Genomic DNA, 23009 nt, shown 5'->3' with positions numbered 1-23009 from the left:
TAAAATTCTATTCTCGATGTCTTTTAATATAATACATTTAAAATCTCGCTTTATATTCACTCAGTGTTGGAAACTTATAAATATGTAAACTGGTTTCATTAAACCTGCATAAAAATGTATTTATAGAATTGTAATGGGATTACTGAATACTAAGTATGTACTCAAAGGAATATACAAATGATGTATCCCTTGTAGTATAGGCATTCTGATTGCTAGGGAAGGTTCATGACCAGATCTGGTTGCTAGGTAAACTGGTTATTCATATTATGTATCCCACGTCGGTGGAGAACCGAGATAAGAGATAAGTACTTATATCCGAGATAAGAAACCCTCGATTAAGGAATTCGAGTTCAGTTTCGAGTAGATCTATTTGTCGAACATCGAGTAGAAGTTTCAAATATGGATTCTGGAACTTCGGAAAATGCAAGTAACTCAACCCTTTGAATTTCCTTCTGAGCTTATTCACAGTTATTAAAACGACTTTTTCCTACTAGTACTCTGTTAATTCTCAATTTCGGATAGGTCTTTGAACAACTATTCTCGGTTTTCAAACAACGCCCGGGATAAAGAACCCTGACAAAGGAGTTTAAATTCAGTTTCAGGTTTCGACAGGCCTATGCGTCGAATGCGGAGTTGGAGTTTCGAATACGGAATCTCGATTATGATGTTTCAGAATATGCAAGTATCTCAAATCCTTTGTCTTTTCTTCTGACCGTGTGTACAGTGAGTAAAGCCATTTTCCTACCCTTCAAAACCCTGTTAACATTCATTTTGAGATGGCAGTCCAATGTTTTCGTGGTAATACATCCCAAACTAATATTTACACTTTGAAGTGGATAGTCAGGTAAAATTTCTCTTGAACTAGTCTTTTAAAAGAAATAATCGTACTTTTCTTGCTCACGAACAAATTTCTTGAAAACAAATTTCTTGCCCACGGGAATCCCAAAACTGGAAATATGAAGCAATATAATATTACATAATATTTATAATATAATGTCTGTATTACTTTTATTTCTTGATAAAGTAAAATACAATATTAATTGATTAATTATTATATGATTATTTTCTTTTCCTTTAGTTTTCTTCTCTCACTCTTCTTAATTAAAGCTTCACAAATGCGCACACACTTTCCCCTTTATCCCCCTTTAAAATAACTGATCAATTAGGCACGTGTATCTTTTGCCTTTGCTTTAATACAATCGTTCCACTGGTGTCATTAGAGCTTTAACACGCAAATTTTTAATACCGCACCAAAGGAACTGGAGACGAATCTTCATTATAGGAAAATGCTAATGGTCGTATATCTGACCTGAAGACGTCCCTTATCCAGATTAATGCTTAGTATATTTCCCTTTTATGATCAAACCAATTACCCTTCTCACTCACCAAGTCACTTACCCTTCTATGATCTTGTATTTCTGTTTAGCATTAATCGGGATTGACTTTGTTCCCCACGAAAAAACAAGCAATTTAGGTGCGGTAAGTGAAAATGGGTCAAAATAAACAGAAAACAATAAAACAGGAGAACAAAAGCAAAAACCAGGAGAAGAAAGAGAAAGCAACAAAGGGTCTTGCAGGTTCGCTGAAAGTCAACAAACATAAAGGTGGATCTTCTTTGAACTCTGACGGGCTTATAAGCCTTCAAGACATAGTCGTACAAGTCCAAATCAAGCGCCTGCATCAAATTCTATCTTTATTAACCAATCATTAATTGTTTCCTAGTTCAGAAGCAAACCTGAGTTGTTCGACGTGATGCTCTCTAGATGTGATGTCTAGCTTAGTGGAAGGTTAGTGGAAGGCCCAAGCCACACTCGGCGTTTACCGAGCGTTTTTAGGTCGTTGCTACTCTAGCGTGGACACACTGGGGATAAAAATGCATCCGACACAACATCAGTCGATCATAATTGATCATACTAATATAATAGATCTATCTTATAGATCATGAGGCTTTTGAATTTTCATTGAAAATCATTGAAAAACGACACATTTACCCTTCCCCTACACATTGAAAAATAAATTGTATGTCATCCTATGTGTTTATGAGTTAATTGCACACATAGGCATTGACGGGGGGGAGGGGGTAAAATAAGAAGCTATTAAGAATACCAATAGGTAGAAATTTTCTTAATGTGAATGAATTGAAATTTTGTTGATAAATCAAAAAGTAAAATTTTCAAATAAAAGTAAGGAGCAATATTAAAACTTGAGACGAACAGAAATGATTATGCATAAGAGGCAGGTTCCCCCTCCTCAACGCTCTTCACGATACAGTATTTCGGCACCTTAAAAAAGCTACTTATTGTTCTAATTAAAAGACCCTCGTGTTTCAGGAGTTGTTTTTACAGAATTAGGACAAAACTTAAACTCTAACGTAAAAAGCAAGGTATTGAAGAGGGGACAACCCCCCTCAAAAGCACAATAATTCCAGCTCGTTTTAGTTTTAATGTCGGTCCTTACTTTCAATTGAAAAACTTGTTTTTTATTTAATTTCTGTTCTTTTTAAATAACACCAGGATATCCGGCTCCACCTAAACGGAAAAATCTCTTCCCACGGAAATATCCTTTGGACAATTTAATCCTGGCGAAAATTTATCCCCGGACTATTGTCCTTAACATCTCCAGGCGTAAAATTGAATCGGTAAAGAGAAAGCAAGACAGAGCCTAAAGAAATTTTGTATAGCAATTCTGGCGAATTCCCCCAGTGTAACATTCTCCCTGGAAACTTCCATCTCTATGGAAAATTCTTCTCGTGCAAAATCCCTGCGGCAAAAAATTTTTCCTTCTCTCCCCACCTGAAAAATGTATGAATACTTCCCAATAACAAATACTATACGTAAACAATGAAAAAATTTTATAACTTAAGGATCTTTCCCCAGGGGCTGTGGGGGGTCATGTTATTTCCAAAGATATAGTAATTGGGCCTTTAAACTATGCTGAACAAAATAGCTATCTCAAAATTTCGATCGGAAGATCTTGGAAAAAAATATTGGCGTGGGAGGGGCCTAGTTGCCCTCATATTTTGTGGCTACTTAAAAAGAGCACTAAAACTTTTGATTCCCATTAGAAAGAGCCATCTCCCAAAGTTTTAGACCCACTGGTTTGATAAGATCATCCCTGGAAAAGGGAAAGAAACAACAAATAAACACGCATCCGTGATCAGGCAAAAATTATAAAATTTTACATTTTTGCGGATAACAGCTTGAAACCTTTACAGTAGGGTTCTTTGATACGCTGAATCTCATGGTGTGATCTTTACTAAAATTTTATGACTCCTAGGGAGTCTTTCCCTCTTTTTTGAAAATCAGAAAAACTTTCTCAGGCTCGTAGCTTTTAATAACTTAATGAAACTTATATGCTCAGAATCAGCATTGTAAGCCAATTGTTTTGAAACATCTATTGGTGTCAAAATTCCAATTTTACAGGTTTGGCTATTATTGAGCCGGGTCGTTCCTTACTTACAATTCGTTACCATGAACTGATTGAAAAGAGTATTTAGTTTAGGGCCCACAAATAGGATTAACTTTCATGCTATTCATTTATGATAAATAGACTTTTATCAAACAGTTCGTGGTAACGAATTGTAGTAAGGAGCGACCCGGCTCCATAGTAACCGAAACTCTAAAAAATGGAATTATGGTACCAATAGTCAACCGTTCGTGGTAACGAACTGTAGTAAGGAGCGACCCGGCTCAATAGTAACCGGGACTCTAAAAAATGGAATTTTGATACCAGCAATTACATCAAAAGAATCGCATTTTAACGATGATTTTAAATATATAAGTTTCATCAAAATCAGTTATACCCATCAAAAGTTACGAGCCTGAAAAAAAATTCACCTCATTATAGAAAATAGGGGGAAACACCGCCTAAAGGTCATACAATCTTAACAAAAATCACACCATCACATTCAGCGTATCAGATAACCTTATTGTAGAAGTTTCAAGGTCCGATCTACAAAAATGTGGAATTTCGCATTTTTTGCCAGAAGACAGATCACGGATGCGTGTTTATTTGTTTTTTGTTTGTTTGTTGTTTTTCCCCCAAGGGTGATCGTATCGACTGAGTGGTCCTAGAATATCACGAGAGGGCTCATTCTAACGAAAATTAAAAGTTCTAGTGCCCTTTTTAAGTGACCAAAAAATTGGAGGGCACCTAGGCCCCCTCCCACGCTCATGTTTTCCAAAAAGTCACCGGATCAAAATTCTGAGATAGCCATTTTATTCACCATAGTCGGAAAACCTAATAACTATGTCTTTAGGGACGACTTACTCCCCCGAAGTCCCCGTGGGAGGGGCTACAAGTAACAAACTTTGGCCTGTCTTTACATATAGTAATGGTTACTGGGAAGTGTACAGACGTTTTCAGGGGAAGTGTACAGACGTTTTTAGGGAGAGATATGAGGGGTCGGTTTACGCGGGAGGATATTTCCATGGAGAAACTTCTCGTGGGGGAAGAGAATTTCAATTAAGGGGGCGCAGGATTTTCTAGCATAATTTAAAAAAATATTGCAAAAATAAATATGAAAAGTTTTTTCTACTGAAATTAAGGAGCAGCATTAAAACTTAAAACGAACAAAAATTATTACGCATATGAGGGGTTTACCTCCTCGTTATACCTCACTCTTTACACTAAAGTATTTTTAGTAATTTCAACTATTTATTCTACGACCTTTGTGATTCAGAGGTCATTCTTAAGGAATTGGGACACAATCTAAGCTTTAGTGTAAAGAGTGAGGTATCGACGAGGGTTGAACCCCCTCATATACGCAACAAACCATACGAATATAGAAGTTCGTTACGTAAGTTACGTATATTTTTTACCAATGAAAAGGTTTGTAAAAAATTAAAAGTTCTAGTTGCTTTTTTAAGGAATCAAAACCTGGAGGGCAACTTGTAAAAAATTAAAAGTTCTAGTTGCTTTTTTAAGTAATCAAAAACATGGAGGGCAACTAGGCCTCCTCCCACGCTCCTTTTTTCTCAAAATCTTTCGATTAATTGCAATTGATTAATATGCAAATTTCGTTTTAATTATTTATGTGCGGAGAGCCAAGATCGAAACATGCATTAATTCCAAAACGTCCAGAAATTAAATTAAAAAAACCAAAAAAAAATTACTCCGTATATGAAAGAGGCTTTTCCTCCTCAACGCCCCGCTCTTTACGCTAAAGTTTCTTAATGTTTTAAAAATAGAGTTAAGAGAAAGAGTCAAACTTTAGCGTAAAGAGCGAGGCGTTAAAGAGCGAGGCTTTCTTCCAAAATTACAAGAGGAGTTGAGTTGGCATGATACGAAAACAGGAGCATTTTTGCAATAAAAGATCCTACCAATAATATATCATTGAATTATTCTCCCATATATTTCTTCTCGCTGTCTCATCTGGAGCAACAAATTTAAAGGTAATTTCAAAAGAGTACATATCCTGCCAAACAAAGCAGCAAGGATAGTAGGTACGTTGAAGAAGTCAGGGATGCATTTGCTTATTTTAGGTATACTTAAAGTATACCTTAAAAGTATACCTTAAAGGTATACTTATTTTAGGCTTACTTAACGTTGGTGAACAAAGTGATTATCTAGCTGCGGTTTCGGTTTTCCAGTGTACAAATCCTTTTGTACACTTTGAAATCGTATATTTTTCAGAATTTTTACAGCGCCAACAGTGATGCTCATAATTATAAGATATGATAATGTGAGCAAAAAAAACCGTCAATTGGCCGTAAAAGCCTTCTTTGAGCTTCTGTGCAAAATTCATTAGCAAAGAGCATCAGGACAACTGAATATTTTTTTAGTTTTTAAAAGAAGAGTAAAGATTGTTTTTTTTAAATAAAGGTTAATTTCATTTTTATTGGTGGGAAGCGAAAGATGGCAATATTCAATGTTCTTTGGTTAGTGTGTTACGATTGACGGTAGTAGGTATGAAGAGTAGTAGGGAGGTAGGGTGGTCGGGAGGAAGAGAGGTAGGGTTGTAGAGGGGTTGTGGTATAGTATATTATGGGAAATGTATTATTCAGGGAGTCTGGTATTTTGTTTGGCTTTTTTTTTCTTTTATCATTTTCTTTTGTTTTTATGGCACTTGGTATTTCGCGTCTCAGATATCTTATTTTAAATCCCGAGTGGATCTGGTGACATTGGGGGGAGTTGGAGGAAGAAACCGAAAATCTTGGAAAACGCTTAGAGTGGAGAGATATGGGTCAAACCAGGTGGGAAGAATAAGCACAAGTACTAGATGCGTCATTGAAATAACCAGACTAGATCCACTCTCTGTACTGGAGCTGGGGTAGGGGGATTTCCAATACTTTGGCGAGTTAGGTGCTTCTGGATGTGCTAGGACGATGAAAATTGATTGGTGTGTCAGGGATCTGCACAAATTAACTTGATAACAGTCTTTTTCCGATTCAACCATCTAGGGGGGGGCTGGAGGGAAGGGAAATCGTGAAAATAGGCATGTTTATTTCATGAATAGTTGATCAGGTCTTAATGAGACTTGATGTATAGAAAGATGTCATGTCTCAGATGCTCCACTTTTAATTCGGATCAGATCTGGGGACATTTGGGTGGAGGGGGGAAACAGAAATCTTGGAAACCGGAAATCTTGGAAAACGCTTAGAGTGGAGAGATCAGGATGAAACTTCATGGGAAAAATAAGCACAAGTTCTAGATACATGATTGACATAACTGGACTAGGTCCGATCTCTTCGAAGGAGTTGGGGGGATTTCTAGTGCTTTGGCGAGTTCGAGAATAAGCACAAGTTCTAGATACGTGATTGTATAACCGGACCGGATCCGATTTCTCGTCACAAGTGCCATATGAGCTCTTTTTTCAGTTATTATTGCATCAGAGTTGATTAAACTGACTACTATCTCATGCCGGACACAAGCAAAAACTTCACTTTTTCACAAGTTTTGATTTGTAAAAAATATTTTTTTGTAAGAAATATTATCTTAGACCTAAATCAATTCACAACTTGACTGGAATCTGACCCAGGCATAAGAAACCCCAATCGACTAAATATACATTTTTGTAAAATGACGCTCAAGTTTAGGTCTATTTAGATATCCTTGCCTGTAAACGGGACGTCTGTATCCAGGCAGCGCCTGTTCAAAAGTAAAATTTGATGCTCGGATAAAAAGCAAGAGAATCCAAAATAAGCTTAATTTAATTTAATTAACATTTGGATTTCAATTAAACCTCAAAGTTAGTTTGAATTCAACATCAAATTTTTCTAGAAATGGACAGACTCGTTTTTTTAAACCTCCTTTATTGATTACCAAATGCTTAGTGCTTTGTTATCTGCGGACCACAGGTTAGTTTGTTTTTTTTAATGGACAAAAATACACCTACTATGCTCTTTTGGCAAAAGGGGTTCCTTCATCGTTGACCCAACATAAACTCAAAAGTAAAAAAAAAAACTAACAAAAATGGATGCAACAAATGTTTCCAGTTCGATTTTTTGGTACAATTTGCAATGTAATTTGGTTGGCACTGCTAGGTGGCAATTCTTTTTTTTTCTCTCAGAAACGATTTTTGGAAATAGTCTTTTAAATTCAATTTATCTCCCTTTTTCAGATATTTTATTAAAATTTAAAGTACGTATCTGAGATAGCCTTAAATTCATCTGTTTAAAGTCGTCTATCTTTGGGGGCTTTTGTCTCGACCTGTTCTGACCAACTGCTTCTTTGTTACCTTTATATTTATCCTATTTTAAAAAGTAAAGGTTTATAATATACAAGGGCCATATATTACAACTAATTTACTCATTTTATCTTCCTTTTCCGAAGAAAAACCCTAATGTAACAAATAAATTGGATTGCCTTACCCTTTTTGGCGCTTCAACACGGTTGTTAGTTCACTTGTGCTGTGCGATGACGATTTCACATGTTTTTTTTTTTATTATTATTTGTTCCTTCGTATTCCATAGCATCACTTTCATCATCTACGTCGCATTGATAGGGGAAATTATGTGGCAACAATATGATCAGAAGGCAAGGGTAATGATCAAAATGTGGTGGTCAACCTTGATCCACCTGTCTGAGACTCTAAATAGGCGTGACTTGCTAAAAGATAACAAACAAATATTGGTGCAATAAGAGAGGCAGACTTACTCCCGCCGTTCACCCGTGCCATTTAACCAAAAACTTCGAACACTATAGGTTCTATGACTATCTTAGATCTATGACTATCTACCTTAGTTCTACTGCCCTAGGAATTATGCATGGACGGATAATAGATAAGAAATATCTATTAACAAATGAACTAATATCTTTTTTATACAATTCTAATAAGGGAGGTTAATGCCAGATTTGTCTCTCACTCAATTTGACTATCTGTCTTGGCCTTTTCTACAATTAGCCATGACTTAATGCCCACAACTATTCGATTTTAATTCAAAATGTAGTGGGATGAAAAAACCAAATCATTCAATTTACTATAAGCCTCCCCTCCCAAGATTGACCTAACCTTTATTTACTGCAAATTTTGAGTTACTTCCCATCAAAATTTCACAGTGGAAAAAGATTACTGCAAGATTTGACTGTTCATCTTGAGCCGTTTTATCACCAACCAGGTTATATCATCTTCTTCCTATCATACAGACGTAATTTTGATGATGTGGGTAGTAAAATTATTAAACAATTTTGTATATTAATATTAACGCTGAATACACTAACCTGGATCAGTCTATCCAGAGCTTCTGCTCCACTTTTTACGGTCGTATCAGTATCAGCTACCAGCTTACAAAGTGCATCAAAGACATCATTGAAATGTGGAAGAATAGATTCTCTTGCCACTTTGACGATGTTATATAGTGCTTCACATGAGTAATAACGAACTCTGGAGTCAGGATCAACAAAACAGGAAATAACAGGGTTCACAAGATCGTTCACGTAATAAGATGTGTCCTAAAAATTAAAGGAACTTAGGCCTAAAGTGAGCCTCCAATCATTTCTAATTCATAATAAGGGTACTAAAACCTACAATTTCAAGTCAAAAGGCCCGTGACATCTGTAAGATTCAGAGCAGTTGGGTCAATTCACAAATATTAGAGGAGGGGGGCATATACTCTTTGACATCTAGGGTCTTTTTCAATAAAAAAGCTGGAAAGAGGTATTTGAGAGAAGGCTAGGGGCCAAAATATCTTGCTTTTTGTTTAAAAGATTAATGTTTCGAGCCTTCTAATTAGAATTTCCGGTCTTGGAGGGTGCCTAATACACCTCCTGATCTCTCTCGGTCATTTAAAAGGCTTATTATACTGGCAATTTCTGTTCAAAATGAGCCAAAATACTACTCGTTCGATACTAATGCTCCTTCGGAAAGAGAAGAGATTGTGAAACAAACAAAAAAAACACCCCCCTTAAAAAATGAAACTTCCTGTTTTTGCAGTTAGGGGGGGGTCTCGGGTGCTCAAATTTTGGTGTAATTTTCATAAAAATTTAATCTTTTGCGGTTGTTTTCCCCTTTACTAAACTTGAAAATTCTATCTTGTGCTAACAATCTTTAATGGGTAACTTTAAACTGAACTATCTTACATATGTACCGAGTCACCACAAAAATCAGATTTTTGTTGCGCATATCAATATAGAATTTCAATGTTCAGATACTGTTGCTGCGAAGCAATGGCATGAAATAATTTTACTTGAAGGGTAAAAAGAAGATCTATCATCCGAGGCAAAAACATCACTATTCATTGCGCTTAGGTTCGGGTGGAGGGTCGCAAGCCCAACCGATCTCAAGTTGGACTAATAGAATTTATTTGATAGAACTTTATATGATAACATGTATAACATAGGCATAGTATAACCATTTGCATAAACATATTCATGGGAATGAGCAATGAGCCCCCCCGCAAAAAAAAGAAAAACGAAAAATAAAACAGTAAAAATAAACGTCGTTACCAATGTCGTTTTTCTAAGAACCAAAATTCACGACATATGTATATCATTTTCATTTTGTATTTCAGAAATATCGCAAATGAAAAAAACAAAAACAAATTGAAAAAATAAACTTGCGATATTATATTTGAATGTGCACTTTCAAAATGTTTTATACTCTGTTTTGCCCAAAGCTCGATGAAAATACGAGAGAGAGAGAGAGAGAGAGAGAGAGAGAGAGAGAGAGAGAGAGAGAGAGAGAGAGAGAGAGAGAGAGAGAGAGAGAGAGAGAGAGAGAGAGAGAGAGAGAGAGAGAGAGACAGAGAGAGAGAGACAGAGAGAGAGAGAGAGAGAAAAAAAAATTAATTCGATTAATTTTAATAAATTTTGCATTAACCCATCAAAAGCTACGAGACTGATAAAAATTGGCTGAATTTTGAAAAAGAGGGCTATAACCCAAAAAGTCAAGCAATTAAATGATAGTTACACCATCTGATTCGACATATCAGGTTGTCATACTATTGTTGTTTTAAGGTCATATCAACAAAAATGTGGGATTTTTAAAAGTTTAAAATAGCTACTGGATTCTGGATATTGAATAAGTACTTTAACTCGGTCCTTCGATTATAAGGCAATTATTTAAGAGTTCTTGGGGATGAGCTGGCACGGAATACTTCCCACCTTACTGACCAATCTATTGCTGCATATTCCGCAGATAGCAAAATTCAAGTTATTTTTGGAGTGCTCTAATCCTTCACATTCCGCTATTCCCTGTCTAAGTAGATTACTTCTATCAGCGTTTTAGTGCCAAAGTGCCTATTATTTGTTGCATGTTGTCTAAGTAGAACCCTTCTCAAGTCCCACTAAAGACATCGTCTAATATACATGAAGAAATGATTGCATTCGAGAATGACACCAAGTTAAATGCCACAGGAGAATATGTGTCCAAGTCACACTGAAGCTGCAAATGGTTATATAATATACATGAAGAAATGATTGCATTCGAGAATGACACCAAGTTAAATGCCACAGGAGAATATGTGTCCAAGTCACACTGAAGCTGCAAATGGTTATATAATATACATGAAGAAATGATTGCATTCGAGAATGACACCAAGTTAAATGCCACAGGAGAATATGTGTCCAAGTCACACTGAAGCTGCAAATGGTTATATAATATACATGAAGAAATGATTGAATTCGAGAATGACACCAAGTTAAATGCCACAGGAGAATATGTGTCCAAGTCACACTGAAGCTGCAAATGGTTATATAATATACATGAAGAAATGATTGAATTCGAGAATGACACCAAGTTAAATGCCACTGGAGAATATGTGTCGAGTGTTTTAGGTTTCTATTCTCACAGCACTGTAATATTCTTTTTTCTCTGTTTGGTTAATGTGAATCTTTGGAAACCTTTCAGGCCAAGGTCAGTATATTCATAATTTTTCCTCTTTTTTATCACCGACTGTTATTAATCCTAGCTGTAATTATGCTTTTTCACTTACATTAAACCAATTTGGCCTAATAGTACTGAGTATGCGAAAGCCGGATTAGCACCCCTAAAAGAGTCTACTAACCTTTCCTAGTGCAGTATGAGAAAGTCGTATTAGGACTTGAGAGAAGTCTACTAGCCTTTCTTGAACCAAATGCAGTAGTAATTCAACACGTGTTCAACTTCTGTTCAACCAATTTGGCCTTACGACATGCAGTAAGAGAAAGTTGGATTACCACTGGAGAAGAGTTTATTAGCCTTTCCTGAACCAAATGCAGTAGTAATTCAACCCCTGTTCAACTTCTATTCAACCAATTTCGCCTTATGATAAGCTGTATAAGAAAGTCGAATTAACGACTGAGAAAAGTCTATTAGCACTACCTGAACCAAAATGCAGTAGTAATTCAACCTGTGTTCAACTTCTGTTCAACCAATTCGTCCTTATGACATGCAGTATAAGAAAGTTGGATTATCACCGAAAAACAGTCTACTAGCCTTTTCCGAATCAAATGCAGTAGTAATTCAACCCGTATTCAACTTCTGTTAAACCAGTTCGGCCTTATGATACGCAGTATGAGAAAATTGAATCACCACCAGAGAAGAGTCAACTATACTTTCCTGAACCAAATGCAGCAGTAATTCAACCCGCGTTCAACTTCAGTTCAATCAGTTCGGCCTTTTGACAAGCAGTATGAGAAAGTCGGATTACCATCGGAGAAGAGTCTACTAGCCTTTCTTGCACCAAATGCAGTAGTAATTCAGCCCGCGTTCAACTTCTGTTCAACCAATTTGGCCCTAAGACATGCAGTACGAGAAAGTCGGATTACCACCAGAGAAGAGTTTACTAGCCTTTCTTGAAACAAATTCAGTAGTAATTCAACCCGTGTTCAACATCTGTTCAATGATATCGTCCTTATGATGTGCAGTATGAGAAAGTCGGATTACCACCGTAGAAGAGTCTACTAGCCTTTCCTGCATAAAATGCAGTAGTAATTCAACCCGTGTTCAACTTCTGTTCAACCAGTTCGGCCTTATGACAAGCAGTATTAGAGAGTCCGATTACAACCAGAGAAGAGTCTACTAGCCTTTCCTGCACCAAATGCAGTAATAATTCAGCCTATGTTCAAATTCTGTTCAACCAATTTGGCCTTATGTCATGCGGTATAAGAAAGTCAGATTACCACCAGAGAAAAGTCTACTAGCCTTTCCTGAACCAAATACAGTAGTAAATTAACCGCTGCTCAACTTTTGTTCAACCAATGACATGTAGTATGAGAAAGTCAGATTACCATCGGATGAGAGTCTACTAGCCTTTCCTGAACCAAATGCAGCAGTAATTCAACCCGTATTCAACTGCTGTTCATCCAATTTGGCCTTAGCATATTCAGTATAAAAAGTCGGATAATCACCAGAGAAAAGTCTACTAGCCTTTCCTGAACCAAATACAGTAGTAATCCAACCCATGTTAAACTTCTGTTCAACCAATTTAGCCTTATGATACTCAGTATGAAAAAAGTCAAATTACCACCAGAGGAGAGTCTACTAGCCTTTTTTGAACCAAATGAGGTAGTAATGCAACCTTTGTTCAACTTCTGTGCAACCAATTCGGCCTTATGACATGCGGTACGAGAAAGCCGGATTACCGTCAGAAAAGTCTACTAGCCTTTCCTACCCCAACTACAATGGTAAATTAGCCCATGTTCAACATTTGTTTAGCCAATGACATGCAGTATGAGAAAGTCGGATTACCACAGGAGGAGAGTCTATTATCCCTTCCTGGACCAAATACATTAGTAATTCAATCTATGCTCAACTTTCGTTCAACCAATTTGGCATTATGATATGCAGAATGAAAAAGTCAGATTACCCCCACAGAAAAGTCTACTAGCCTTTCCTGAACCACAGGCAGTAGTAATTCAACCCATATTCAACTTTTGTTAAACCAATTTGGCCTTATGATATGCAACATTAAAAAAATGAAATTACCACCAGAGAAAAGTCTGTTAGTCTTTTCTGAACCAAATACAGTAGCCTAGTAATTGAACCTGTGTTCAACTTCTGTTCACCCAGTTCATCCTTATGATATGCAGTATGAGAAAGTCGGATTAAGGCATGGAAAAGTTTATTAGCCTTTCCTGAACCAAATAAGTAATTAAACTTGTGTTCAACTTATTTTCAAAAAATTCGGGCTTACGATATACAGTACTAGAAAGTCAGATTAGCACCTGAGAAAAGTCTATTAGCCTTTCCTGAACCAAATGCAGTAGTAATTCAACCTATGTTAAACTTGTATTTAACCAATTCGGCCTTATGATATGAAGTATGAGAAAGTTCGATTGACGCCTGAAAAAAGTCTATTAGCCTTTCCTGAACCAAACGCAGTAGTAATTCAAACCCGTTTTCGACTATTTCGGTCTTAGGATATAGGCCTACAGTATGAGAAGGTCGGATTAGCACCTAAAAAAAAGTCTAACAGCCTTTCTTGAACCAAAGACAGCAGTAATTCAACCTGTGTTCAACTTCTGTATAACCAATTTGACCTTATATTATGCAGTGTGAAAAAGTCGGATTAGCACCCGATGAGAGTCTATTAGCCTTTCCTAAATCAATTGCAGAAGCAATTCAATCTGTATTCAACCAATTTGGCCTAAAAACATGCAGTATGAGAAAATCAGATTTGCACCTCTGAGAAGATTCTACTAACATTTCCTAGACCAATCACAGTAGCAATTAAACCTCTGTTCAACTTCCGTTCAACCAATTTGGCTTTATAATATTCACTACAAGAAAATCGGATTAGCATCAGAGAAAAGTTTACTAGTGGCAACTGCAGTAGCAGCTCAACCTGTCTTCAATTATAGCTCAACCAATTTGGCCTTATAATATGCAATATGAGAAAGTCAGATTAAAACCGAGAAAAATCTACTAGCCGTTACAAAACAAATTGAAGTAGCTGTTCAACTTCTGTTCAGCCAATGTGGCATTAAAATATGCATTATTAGAAAGTTTGATTAGCACCTGAGAAAAGTCTACTCACCTTTCCTAAGCCAATAGCAGTAGCAGCTAATCCAATGAGCCCACCTTTCTTGTTGTTTGGGTTTTGAGAAATGACAAACTCCTCACTTAAAACTTTGATTAATTTTTTGGTTAATCCAGTATTACTAGCTTGGGCCAAGTCCCGTGCCATCCTAAGAAAAAAAAAATTCTGAAATGTTAAATAAACAAAAGTAAATTTGACATCCAGACACAAACCACAGAACAATATTACCAACACTGACCATAGGGGTAAGCATCATTGGAATATGTTATGTTAAGCAATAAGAGGATTGGTGATTAAAAATGCGAATCTTTAAAAATGAGGTTGCATACACATTCAAAAGGGCATTTAGAAGTCAAACTGATCAAAACAATTTTTTGCATTCTTGTTTAAAATTAACCACGTGCATTTATTAGAACTTTTAATTTTTATCAAATACGAAAAAATCAATTAAAATGAGGATAGAGATAATTAGGAAAAAATGACAGAACAAAAAGCATAACCCAGGTCCAAAAAGTCCCAGGTATGGGACTGACTACTTCTAAAAAAATGGTAAAAGCCTAGAATTGGTTGGTAAATACACAGAACTGGGAAATTTTTATGCATCTGTTATTAAAGCTTTGCAGCATGCAAGACTTGCCATGAAATACTTGCCATTGAAATAGCAGTAAGTACAGCCCAGTAATCTTTCATTTACTACTTTGATAGTAATTTCTTTGTTGAACATGTTGAAATAACATTTCTTACTTCATAATATGCAGAACAATTTAATTTAACATATTCTGATTACAACTTCACTTTTTGTGACCTCCAACCACTTTCCCCTAGAGTGCAAATATATACCTCAAATTATATTAGCCATGTGTTCTCTGTGTCTTGATTTTGTCGTTGATTAAATTTACAGGTAGATGGACTGAAGAAACAATAACACATGGTAAAATCCATGGGAAATATATAATTTGGGCTATACATATGTACATTATGGGGAATGGGGTAAAATATAGTGGAATCACAATGAGAATGTGGTGAATACAGTTAATCTGCTATTATGAAGTGAGAATTGTTTTCTTAGCATGTTTCCTTCTCAGCAGCCAATCTTAGAATAAACATTTTTCTAAAAAGGTCTTAAGTAATTGATTTTGCTAAACGCAACCTTATTTCTGTTTTACATGTCTTTTTCAGAGCCTCTTCTGGTTCAAAAGCACGTGTAACATGAAATTTGATCATGGTTTTTAGGGTATCCAGCAATTTTTTTTTACAGACTTTCTCAGATTGTTCCAAATTTTATATGACAAACGTGTTTGTTTTTCTGCTCTTGTTACATGAGTTCCAGAGCAAACTTATGTTTAATTAAATGCATTTCAACAAATAATTCCTAGATATTATAGTCTCTTTGGCTATATTAAAAACAGTTCAACCCCAATATAACTTTTCCAAATTGTTGAATTGGCCCATCTAGAAGATGCCTATTGACATATTCTGACAAGCATGGTCCCCTTTAGACTCTTGACCAGTTTCAAAACGGTTGACATACTTATAACATTATCTGTGTCTTGGATAAGCCTTCCAAGTATGCTCTTGGTTAGTTTTGCTGTAATCCCAAAAACATGAAAGTGGAAAGAGTTCAATAGAATATCAAGCAGATCTTTTGATTATCTTAATAAACACAGAAGAAGAGAGTAGCATTATTTCTGAACAAACCTAGCATTAAAAATAAACTAAAAATCATACAAATAAAAATTCAGGCTAATACAATTTTCCTGAATATGAACCCCTCTTACTAGGGACAAAGCTAGAGTTTTGTGTTGGGGGGGGATAAAGAATGTGCTGACAAATGCACACACATAAGCTAAATTAAACGCCAAAATTTCCAGGACGGCAGCTCTATGTGCCAACGCCCTAGAACTTCAAGGGGGGAGTCAACCCTCTTAGCTGCACACTTACCTCCTTCTTAAATAAAAACTACACAGAAATTCACAAATGGATTGGTAGACAGCAGCAAATAACAGTAAAAATTCAAGAAAATAACATGCAAATTTCAAAATGACTAGCTCAAAAGCAATAATATCCAGGGAATGATGGAAACACAAGAATTTCTGCTCAAAATGCAACTCGGTTTTTTATAGTTTTGGGTCCTGGGCTAAACATGTAGAATGCAAGTCATTTCACCAAAAACTTAACCACTATCTTATGAATCTTATTGTTCAAAACTATTAATTTCTAATTAATTTGCAAACAGTTGATAGGGGGTATAAAAGATTAGTTTACATTGATTGACAAATAACATCAAAAAATTTGATGGTAGTAGTATGTATACACAACATTGTATATCTTTCTGACATCCTAATGACAAAGTAAATCTGGGTGGATCCTGGTGCATTTGACATGCCTGTTCTTTCTACTTTATTTCTTTGTTTCTCTTCAACTTTTTTTTTTATTGTGTAAATGTATAAAACACTGTTCAGATAGTGGAAGCAAAGAACTGAAAAAAATGCCTCAAGTATTTAGGTAAAATTGGATGATCATATTGAGTGTAATTGTGTGACCTAAGTCTCTGTAATATAATGTGTGACATAATATTGGGATACAGGTCTCTCCATAAACACTATCTGAAATGGACCATTTCCTCTCAGCTTTAATGGTCCAGCAAATATTTCTTTGTTGTTCACATTGAAAGTGTTTCCAACATTTGGCCATTTCAAAGTTAATCTACCATTTTGATCAACTTTAAAAATTTAGTTTTGACTATCCTTTGTCTGAAAAATCCCGAATTCTTGAAATATGCATGTCCCACTTGAGATGATTAGAAGTTTGTGATACCAAAGAGTTTAACATGTTTCATTAGCATTTTGGGTGCAATAGGGTCTAAGAAAATGGAAGTGGATTTCAAGAATTTTTTTATTTGCATTATATTTGACTTTGTTGGAATTTACTTTTATACATAAATTCTTAGCTTTGTTCAAGGCTTGAATTTCAGTGATGAATACCACAAAGAAGAGTGATCCTAACAATGTTCCTTGAGGAACTCCTTGCATATTAGGGAAGGGCTCAGAGAGAATATCTTGTATTTTACAGCTTAGGATCTATTTGAAAGAGAGCATTTATAAAATTTACTAAGAGAGGGTCTACTTCATATTTATCCAGCAATAAATGAATTAGGGTGTTGTGATCAAAGAGGTGGATGCTTAAAAATATGAACATAATACTTTACAAACTTTACAAAATATGAACATGTGAAATATTTTACCCATAAATCCAACAACTATGTTTTTGTCAGAGAACCCTTGAATTATGACACCAATTGTTTCTCATCTGTTTTACAAGTTTAGTGACATTTCAACAGAGTTACCTATATTTCAACAGGGCCTGTTGCTGTCTGTTGGAAATTTTTAGAAGGTTACTACAAGATATTCTAAAAAAAAAGTCTCATAGTAGAAGCCAATATCTACAGTTGAATTTGGCTGAAGGAATATTTTTAGTTGGTCTGGTATTCCACTAGCCTGCATCAGACAGGAATTTTCATTACTTGGAACATAGTTTTGTCAATATGATATTACCTGCCATTTTGACTAATTTTATCTAAAAAATTCCAATGTGGCTACATTTTAGAGAAGATCAGATGTATCTTGATGCATTGCTGCTGATCCCTACTTTTTTTTTCAAGAAATAACCCAGTAATGACAGTTTGAACATTACATATCTAAATAATTGCCAGGAGCTCATTTTGTGTCAGTATTAGAAGCTACAATGATGACAGTTCAAGCATGGTTCTGCAACGTGGACATTCCAAAAGACAGAGGAGAATTTGTTAGATCTTTTCCTGAGGAATACAAATTCTAAAAATTCGTTTGGATATCTTTCTGACTGACCATATTTCAACAATAAGCTCTAAAAAAAAAAAATTGGCTCTATCCTTTTTTAGGGCTGTAATGAGAGAAGGGTTGAGATTTCTTGGACACATTCTCCAAATGGCCCTTTTTAGCCAACCATCTACAGTTAAACGAAAAGCAGGCCATCCCCAATTGCAGGGGGAGAAGGTTGCAAGGGAGGAATGAATAGAAATTGAAACTCCTTGGGAGGGTGTTAAGAGGGAGGCTAGGGAAAGATTGAGGAGGAGTGAGGAGGTGTATTTCAAATGCACCAGGATCCACCCACAAGTATTCCTCAAGCATTTCAACATGTACTGAATTGGGTTCTGACTTATGTTAAAAACAGGTAACTTTTTTTTGTTCTGTTGAATTTGTAGGTAAAAACACTCCAAATATACAAAAATCAGAGTTTTTTACCCTTTTTTGATAAAACTTCAAACTTCTAATCAAACAGTTAGATTTGTAGATGTTTTTCCTACTTACTGAAACCCTTTTCAAGCCAAAAGTCTTTAAAATAAGTCTTCCAGAATAGTTCAAGTTCTATTTATTTTCATTAATGTGTTTTTTTTTTACAAAAACTGTCAAATCATTGGTACCTTTACCCTATATAATCTGGGCTATATATTTGAACATTGGAGTAGGGAAGGGTGTCCCCCTCCCTATTGTACAAATAAATAGCCCAAACTTTTTTTTTAAAGTATTATATTTTCATCATGTTTTGGTATTTTTCATTAGGATCAACCTAACTTTGCTTCTTGAGTGTTGGCAGTATAATAAAAAATATTATATTTTGTTTTTCCATTTGATGGTCCATATACACTAAAGCTATATATAACCATCAGGGTGATGCAGGTATATGTCACAAGTGCATCTGAACAAAAAAAATTAATTAGCAATATAAAAATGTTTGTTCTAGCTTGTTTCCTGCTGAAGAGCTGCTATTCTACAATTTTAACAGAAGGGATATAATTAGTAGCTTGACAATACCTACTTAGGATATATTTTCAGCCCTAGATTCATTCCTGAGAGTTGTATAAACCTAACTCAGCAGCTTTCTGACAAAGCAAGAAATCCCTCAACTAGAACTTTACCAAAGTTTGTCAAAGTTCATCAAAGGTTATTGCATTTTGAAAAGAAATATGTGAAGATGGATACTTCAGAAGGCCTTCCCAGCAAACAGTTTCAAAAAGTATTTCATTTATAATTCTTTTGAATTTTAGCGGCCTAATAGCTATTCATTCAGACCTGGGTATAAACTCCACAGTCCTTTTTTACTTTTCTTTCTTTTTGCTCTGTCTCTTTACTATCCTCTTTGATGGTTTCTGAAGAAGTTTATTATTTACTCTGACAGGAAATTATAGTTTAACACTTTTAATGAATATCTCTTATTTTTTCAACTGTTTTGTTTTTCTTTTAAATTCTTTGGCAAATGATAAAGACATCAGTGGAATAGCTAGTGAATTTTCTAATTAACTTGCTAATGAGATAGTTAAGAATTATACACAAGATAGACATCCCTTAGAATCACTATTTCATCCTGAACCCAAACATAATATTTTTTAAGCATCAGAAATGCACTTTACATACCTTCTCATGTGCAAATATATACCCTGAATTCTATATATGCAATAGTTTTTCAATTAGTTTTACTAACTGTTAAATGAATTTGAAGAAAAGAGGGTAGGCTATATTTGTAGTTTTCAACATTATTTAATTAGGAAGGAAGTAGCATCACTTGATGCTTTTCTATAGTTAAATAATTGTTTCTGGTGTGAATTCTTTTTTGAGCCCTTATTGGAACCAAAATTGATAAAAAAGTCCATTGTAACCAAAGTCTAAAAACATGTTTCCTGGATCAGCTGCAAATGGTAGTTTTTTCTGGTAGTGTATTTACACTTTTCCTTTATTCATGCTACTATGAGTTACTCACTCTTTAAGGGTTCAAAATCTAATTTTCCCAGGAACAATTATTGAATTAGTCTATCAAAGAATATATATAAAAAAAACACACCAAGTGATATAGCCTATTCACTCATAGTAGCTAAAATATGTTGTGATCTTGAGATTTACAAGGAATAGTGACTTGCACAGAATCACTGGATATATAGAGCTCAGGGTAGGCTAAATATTTGCACATTAAGGGAGATGGCCTTAAGTTCCTTTCCAATGCAAATGAATGTTGTATTTGGATTCAGGAGAAAATTTTTATTCTAAATATTTACCTATTTTTTTGATATTTCACTAGAGAGTTAGTAAAAATATTTAAGGAATAGCCATCAATTATCCAAACTTTTCAGCCAAGGCCTAGATCAACATACATCTTTTTTATTGTAGGCAAATTTTTGCCTCCACTCTGCAAAAAATTCACTTAATTACTTTTCAATCTCCATTGCAGCCGCTTTTCTTTTGTCGTAAAGCTTGTCGCTCAATGCCCTAACGCAGGCAGAGCTTAAAGGTGAATAGTCTTTCTCCCTTTCCATGTTTTTAGTTTTCAAATGTTTTGCCAAAAGCTGTCCAAGTTTGGTTATATTTCTGTCATCTATTATGCGGAAAATTTAGACCTAAATCTAGTAGAAACATGGGATTTCACAAAATTACAGGTTATATACAAGTTTTTACAGGTTAGTTACAGCTACTGATCTTAGATTACATATTGGCACATTGAACAGATCTTTGATTAATCATAGTTAATCATACTGGTCAGATCTAAATTGCCCAGGGACTGTAATTGCATGGAAACATGCGATAGCATCCCGATACAATCAAACAAGAACAAGATATATATATATATATATATATATATTATTTTTATTTTTTTAAGTTCATTTTCACTCTTTTCTTCTACCAGAACAACTTTGCTTTCTTATTAAATTTCGTTCGTTTTTAAGGTTTAAAAATATACATAATAAAACTTGCACAAACATCTTTGCTTCAAGGCAACAAAGCTAAAAAAAGGTCATAGGAGACTTATTGGTAAATTATTGATAAATAATGATAAATTATTATATAACTAATCGTTCACGCGGTGAAATCCTTATTTTCTTCACTGAGACTCTTTTTCTTGGATTTTTCATAAGGTATTATACAAAACAGTTTTTCTTTGATTATTTGGATATTAGAAATCGGCTTCTTCATTAGGATCTAATTTTGTTCGATAGTTGTGTGTATAAGATGGATTTATCCTTTCCGAATTTGGTTAAAAGAATATTTTGCATACCATAAATTCGTATTTTCTAGAGTAGAAGTTTTTTTAATTCAGTAAAAATGTCCTCATGCGAGTCATTTTGAAAATTGGTATCAAAGGCGTCTTCATTTTCTTTTGCTTAGTTGGATTTAATAGAAAATATATCCGTTTGTAAAAACATATACATATTGAATTTTAGAATTAGAACTGAAATTAGTTTTAGGTTTATCAGACTTTTATATTGTGGGAGTTGTATTGGAGGGGAATTTTTTGAAATTTGATAAATCCTAAGGTAGTTTGAGTGAAACATACGCTTCTCTGTTGGAATTTTTGGTATGATGACCTATTATGAGCAATTAAAAAAAAGGTTTCTATTTAAATAGTGAAAGTGGGGCATATTTGTATTTAGGGTCTTAGTAGCACGATATATGGCGAAGTAAAATTTGAAAGATAAAATAGCCTAGAAAGAAAACACAAAATAAATAAGAAGTGATTCGATTGATAACATTTCTCATGCATCTGCACTGCTCGCTTTAATCCATGCTGGATTGCCCCTAGCTGTCATTCGAGTCCTTCGCTCTTGGTATTCTGGATTAAAGATCCGTATTTGCCCAAGTTCGTCTTCATCTCAGTCCAAATTAATTCAAGTGGGTAGAGGAATTAGACAAGGAGGAATTATTTCCCCTTATATATTCAATTCATGTTTAGCTACTGCCCTTAATTCTCTTTCCTGCTCTTTTGTTTCATTATCTCGAAATCTGTCTTACATTGCATATGCTGATGACATTATCCTTCTAAGCTGGTCCAAGTCTAGTCTTGTTTCTAATTTAATATTTTAATTAATTGTTTAAAAGGTTTTGGCCTTTCTAATCAGTTTTGAAAAATGTCAATTTTTTGTTGTAAATTGTTTAGAGGATAATGTCAGGGCGACTCTCGATTGCGGCAATGGTGTTATTTTTCAGTCGTCGCCAATAGTCACTTATTTGGGATTACCATATGCTGCTTCGAAACGAGATTTTAAACCAGTCCTTGTTCAGCATGTTCAGATGAAACTACGCAAGGCATTTGGTCTTTTAATTCGTTTTCGGGGTCTTTACCGTCGGGACGTCCTTGGTCGTATGTAGAGCGCTGTTGCTCTGCCTCACGTATTGTTCCTGTCCCTCCTCTTCCGTAATTTCAGACCTTCTGAACTTTCGCCCATTAAAGTTTCTTATTTTAAATTTTGTAAATTTTTACCTGGTTTCCCCCTTTCTTTTAGTAACACTGAGATTGTTTTAAAGCTTAAAGTGAAGGGTCCTGTAGTCTGTATAAAAAGAAAATACAAAACATTTGAAGATAAGGCGAAAATTAACATTTTAGGCCACAATTTATTTCCGTTTTTTAGTAACAGTTCTGGCTATTGATGATTTATAGGCAATTTATTTAGCAAGTGTTTTTGTATCTTTTTTTTCTTCTCTTTTTAAGTGTTTGATCAATATCTGATAGGTTTTGATTGTAAGTGTTATCATTTGTCTTTTCTTTATATTATATTGTAGCGCACTCCTCATTTTTTGAGGGAAA

General features: G+C 35.0%; 1 protein-coding gene across 1 annotated transcript in view; it reads right to left on the bottom strand.

Moving 5' to 3' along the window:
* The window catches only part of LOC136028268 (protein VAC14 homolog), a 130441-nt gene extending 109674 nt beyond the window's left edge, over positions 1 to 20767 (bottom strand). Inside the window, exons 1-3 of the mRNA XM_065706003.1 lie at positions 20642 to 20767; positions 14397 to 14547; positions 8662 to 8892 (exon numbers count right to left, since the gene is read on the bottom strand). Coding sequence (XP_065562075.1) covers positions 8662 to 8892; positions 14397 to 14547; positions 20642 to 20745 — 486 coding nt within the window. The 5' untranslated portion in view covers positions 20746 to 20767. The remainder of the gene's footprint in view (positions 1 to 8661; positions 8893 to 14396; positions 14548 to 20641) is intronic.
* Positions 20768 to 23009: the final 2242 nt, after the last annotated feature.

This window comes from Artemia franciscana, chromosome 6, assembly GCF_032884065.1.
Source record: "Artemia franciscana chromosome 6, ASM3288406v1, whole genome shotgun sequence".
Lineage (NCBI taxonomy): Eukaryota > Metazoa > Arthropoda > Branchiopoda > Anostraca > Artemiidae > Artemia > Artemia franciscana.
Note: the sequence above shows the minus strand (reverse complement) of the source record. Positions and strands in the feature narration are given on the sequence as shown.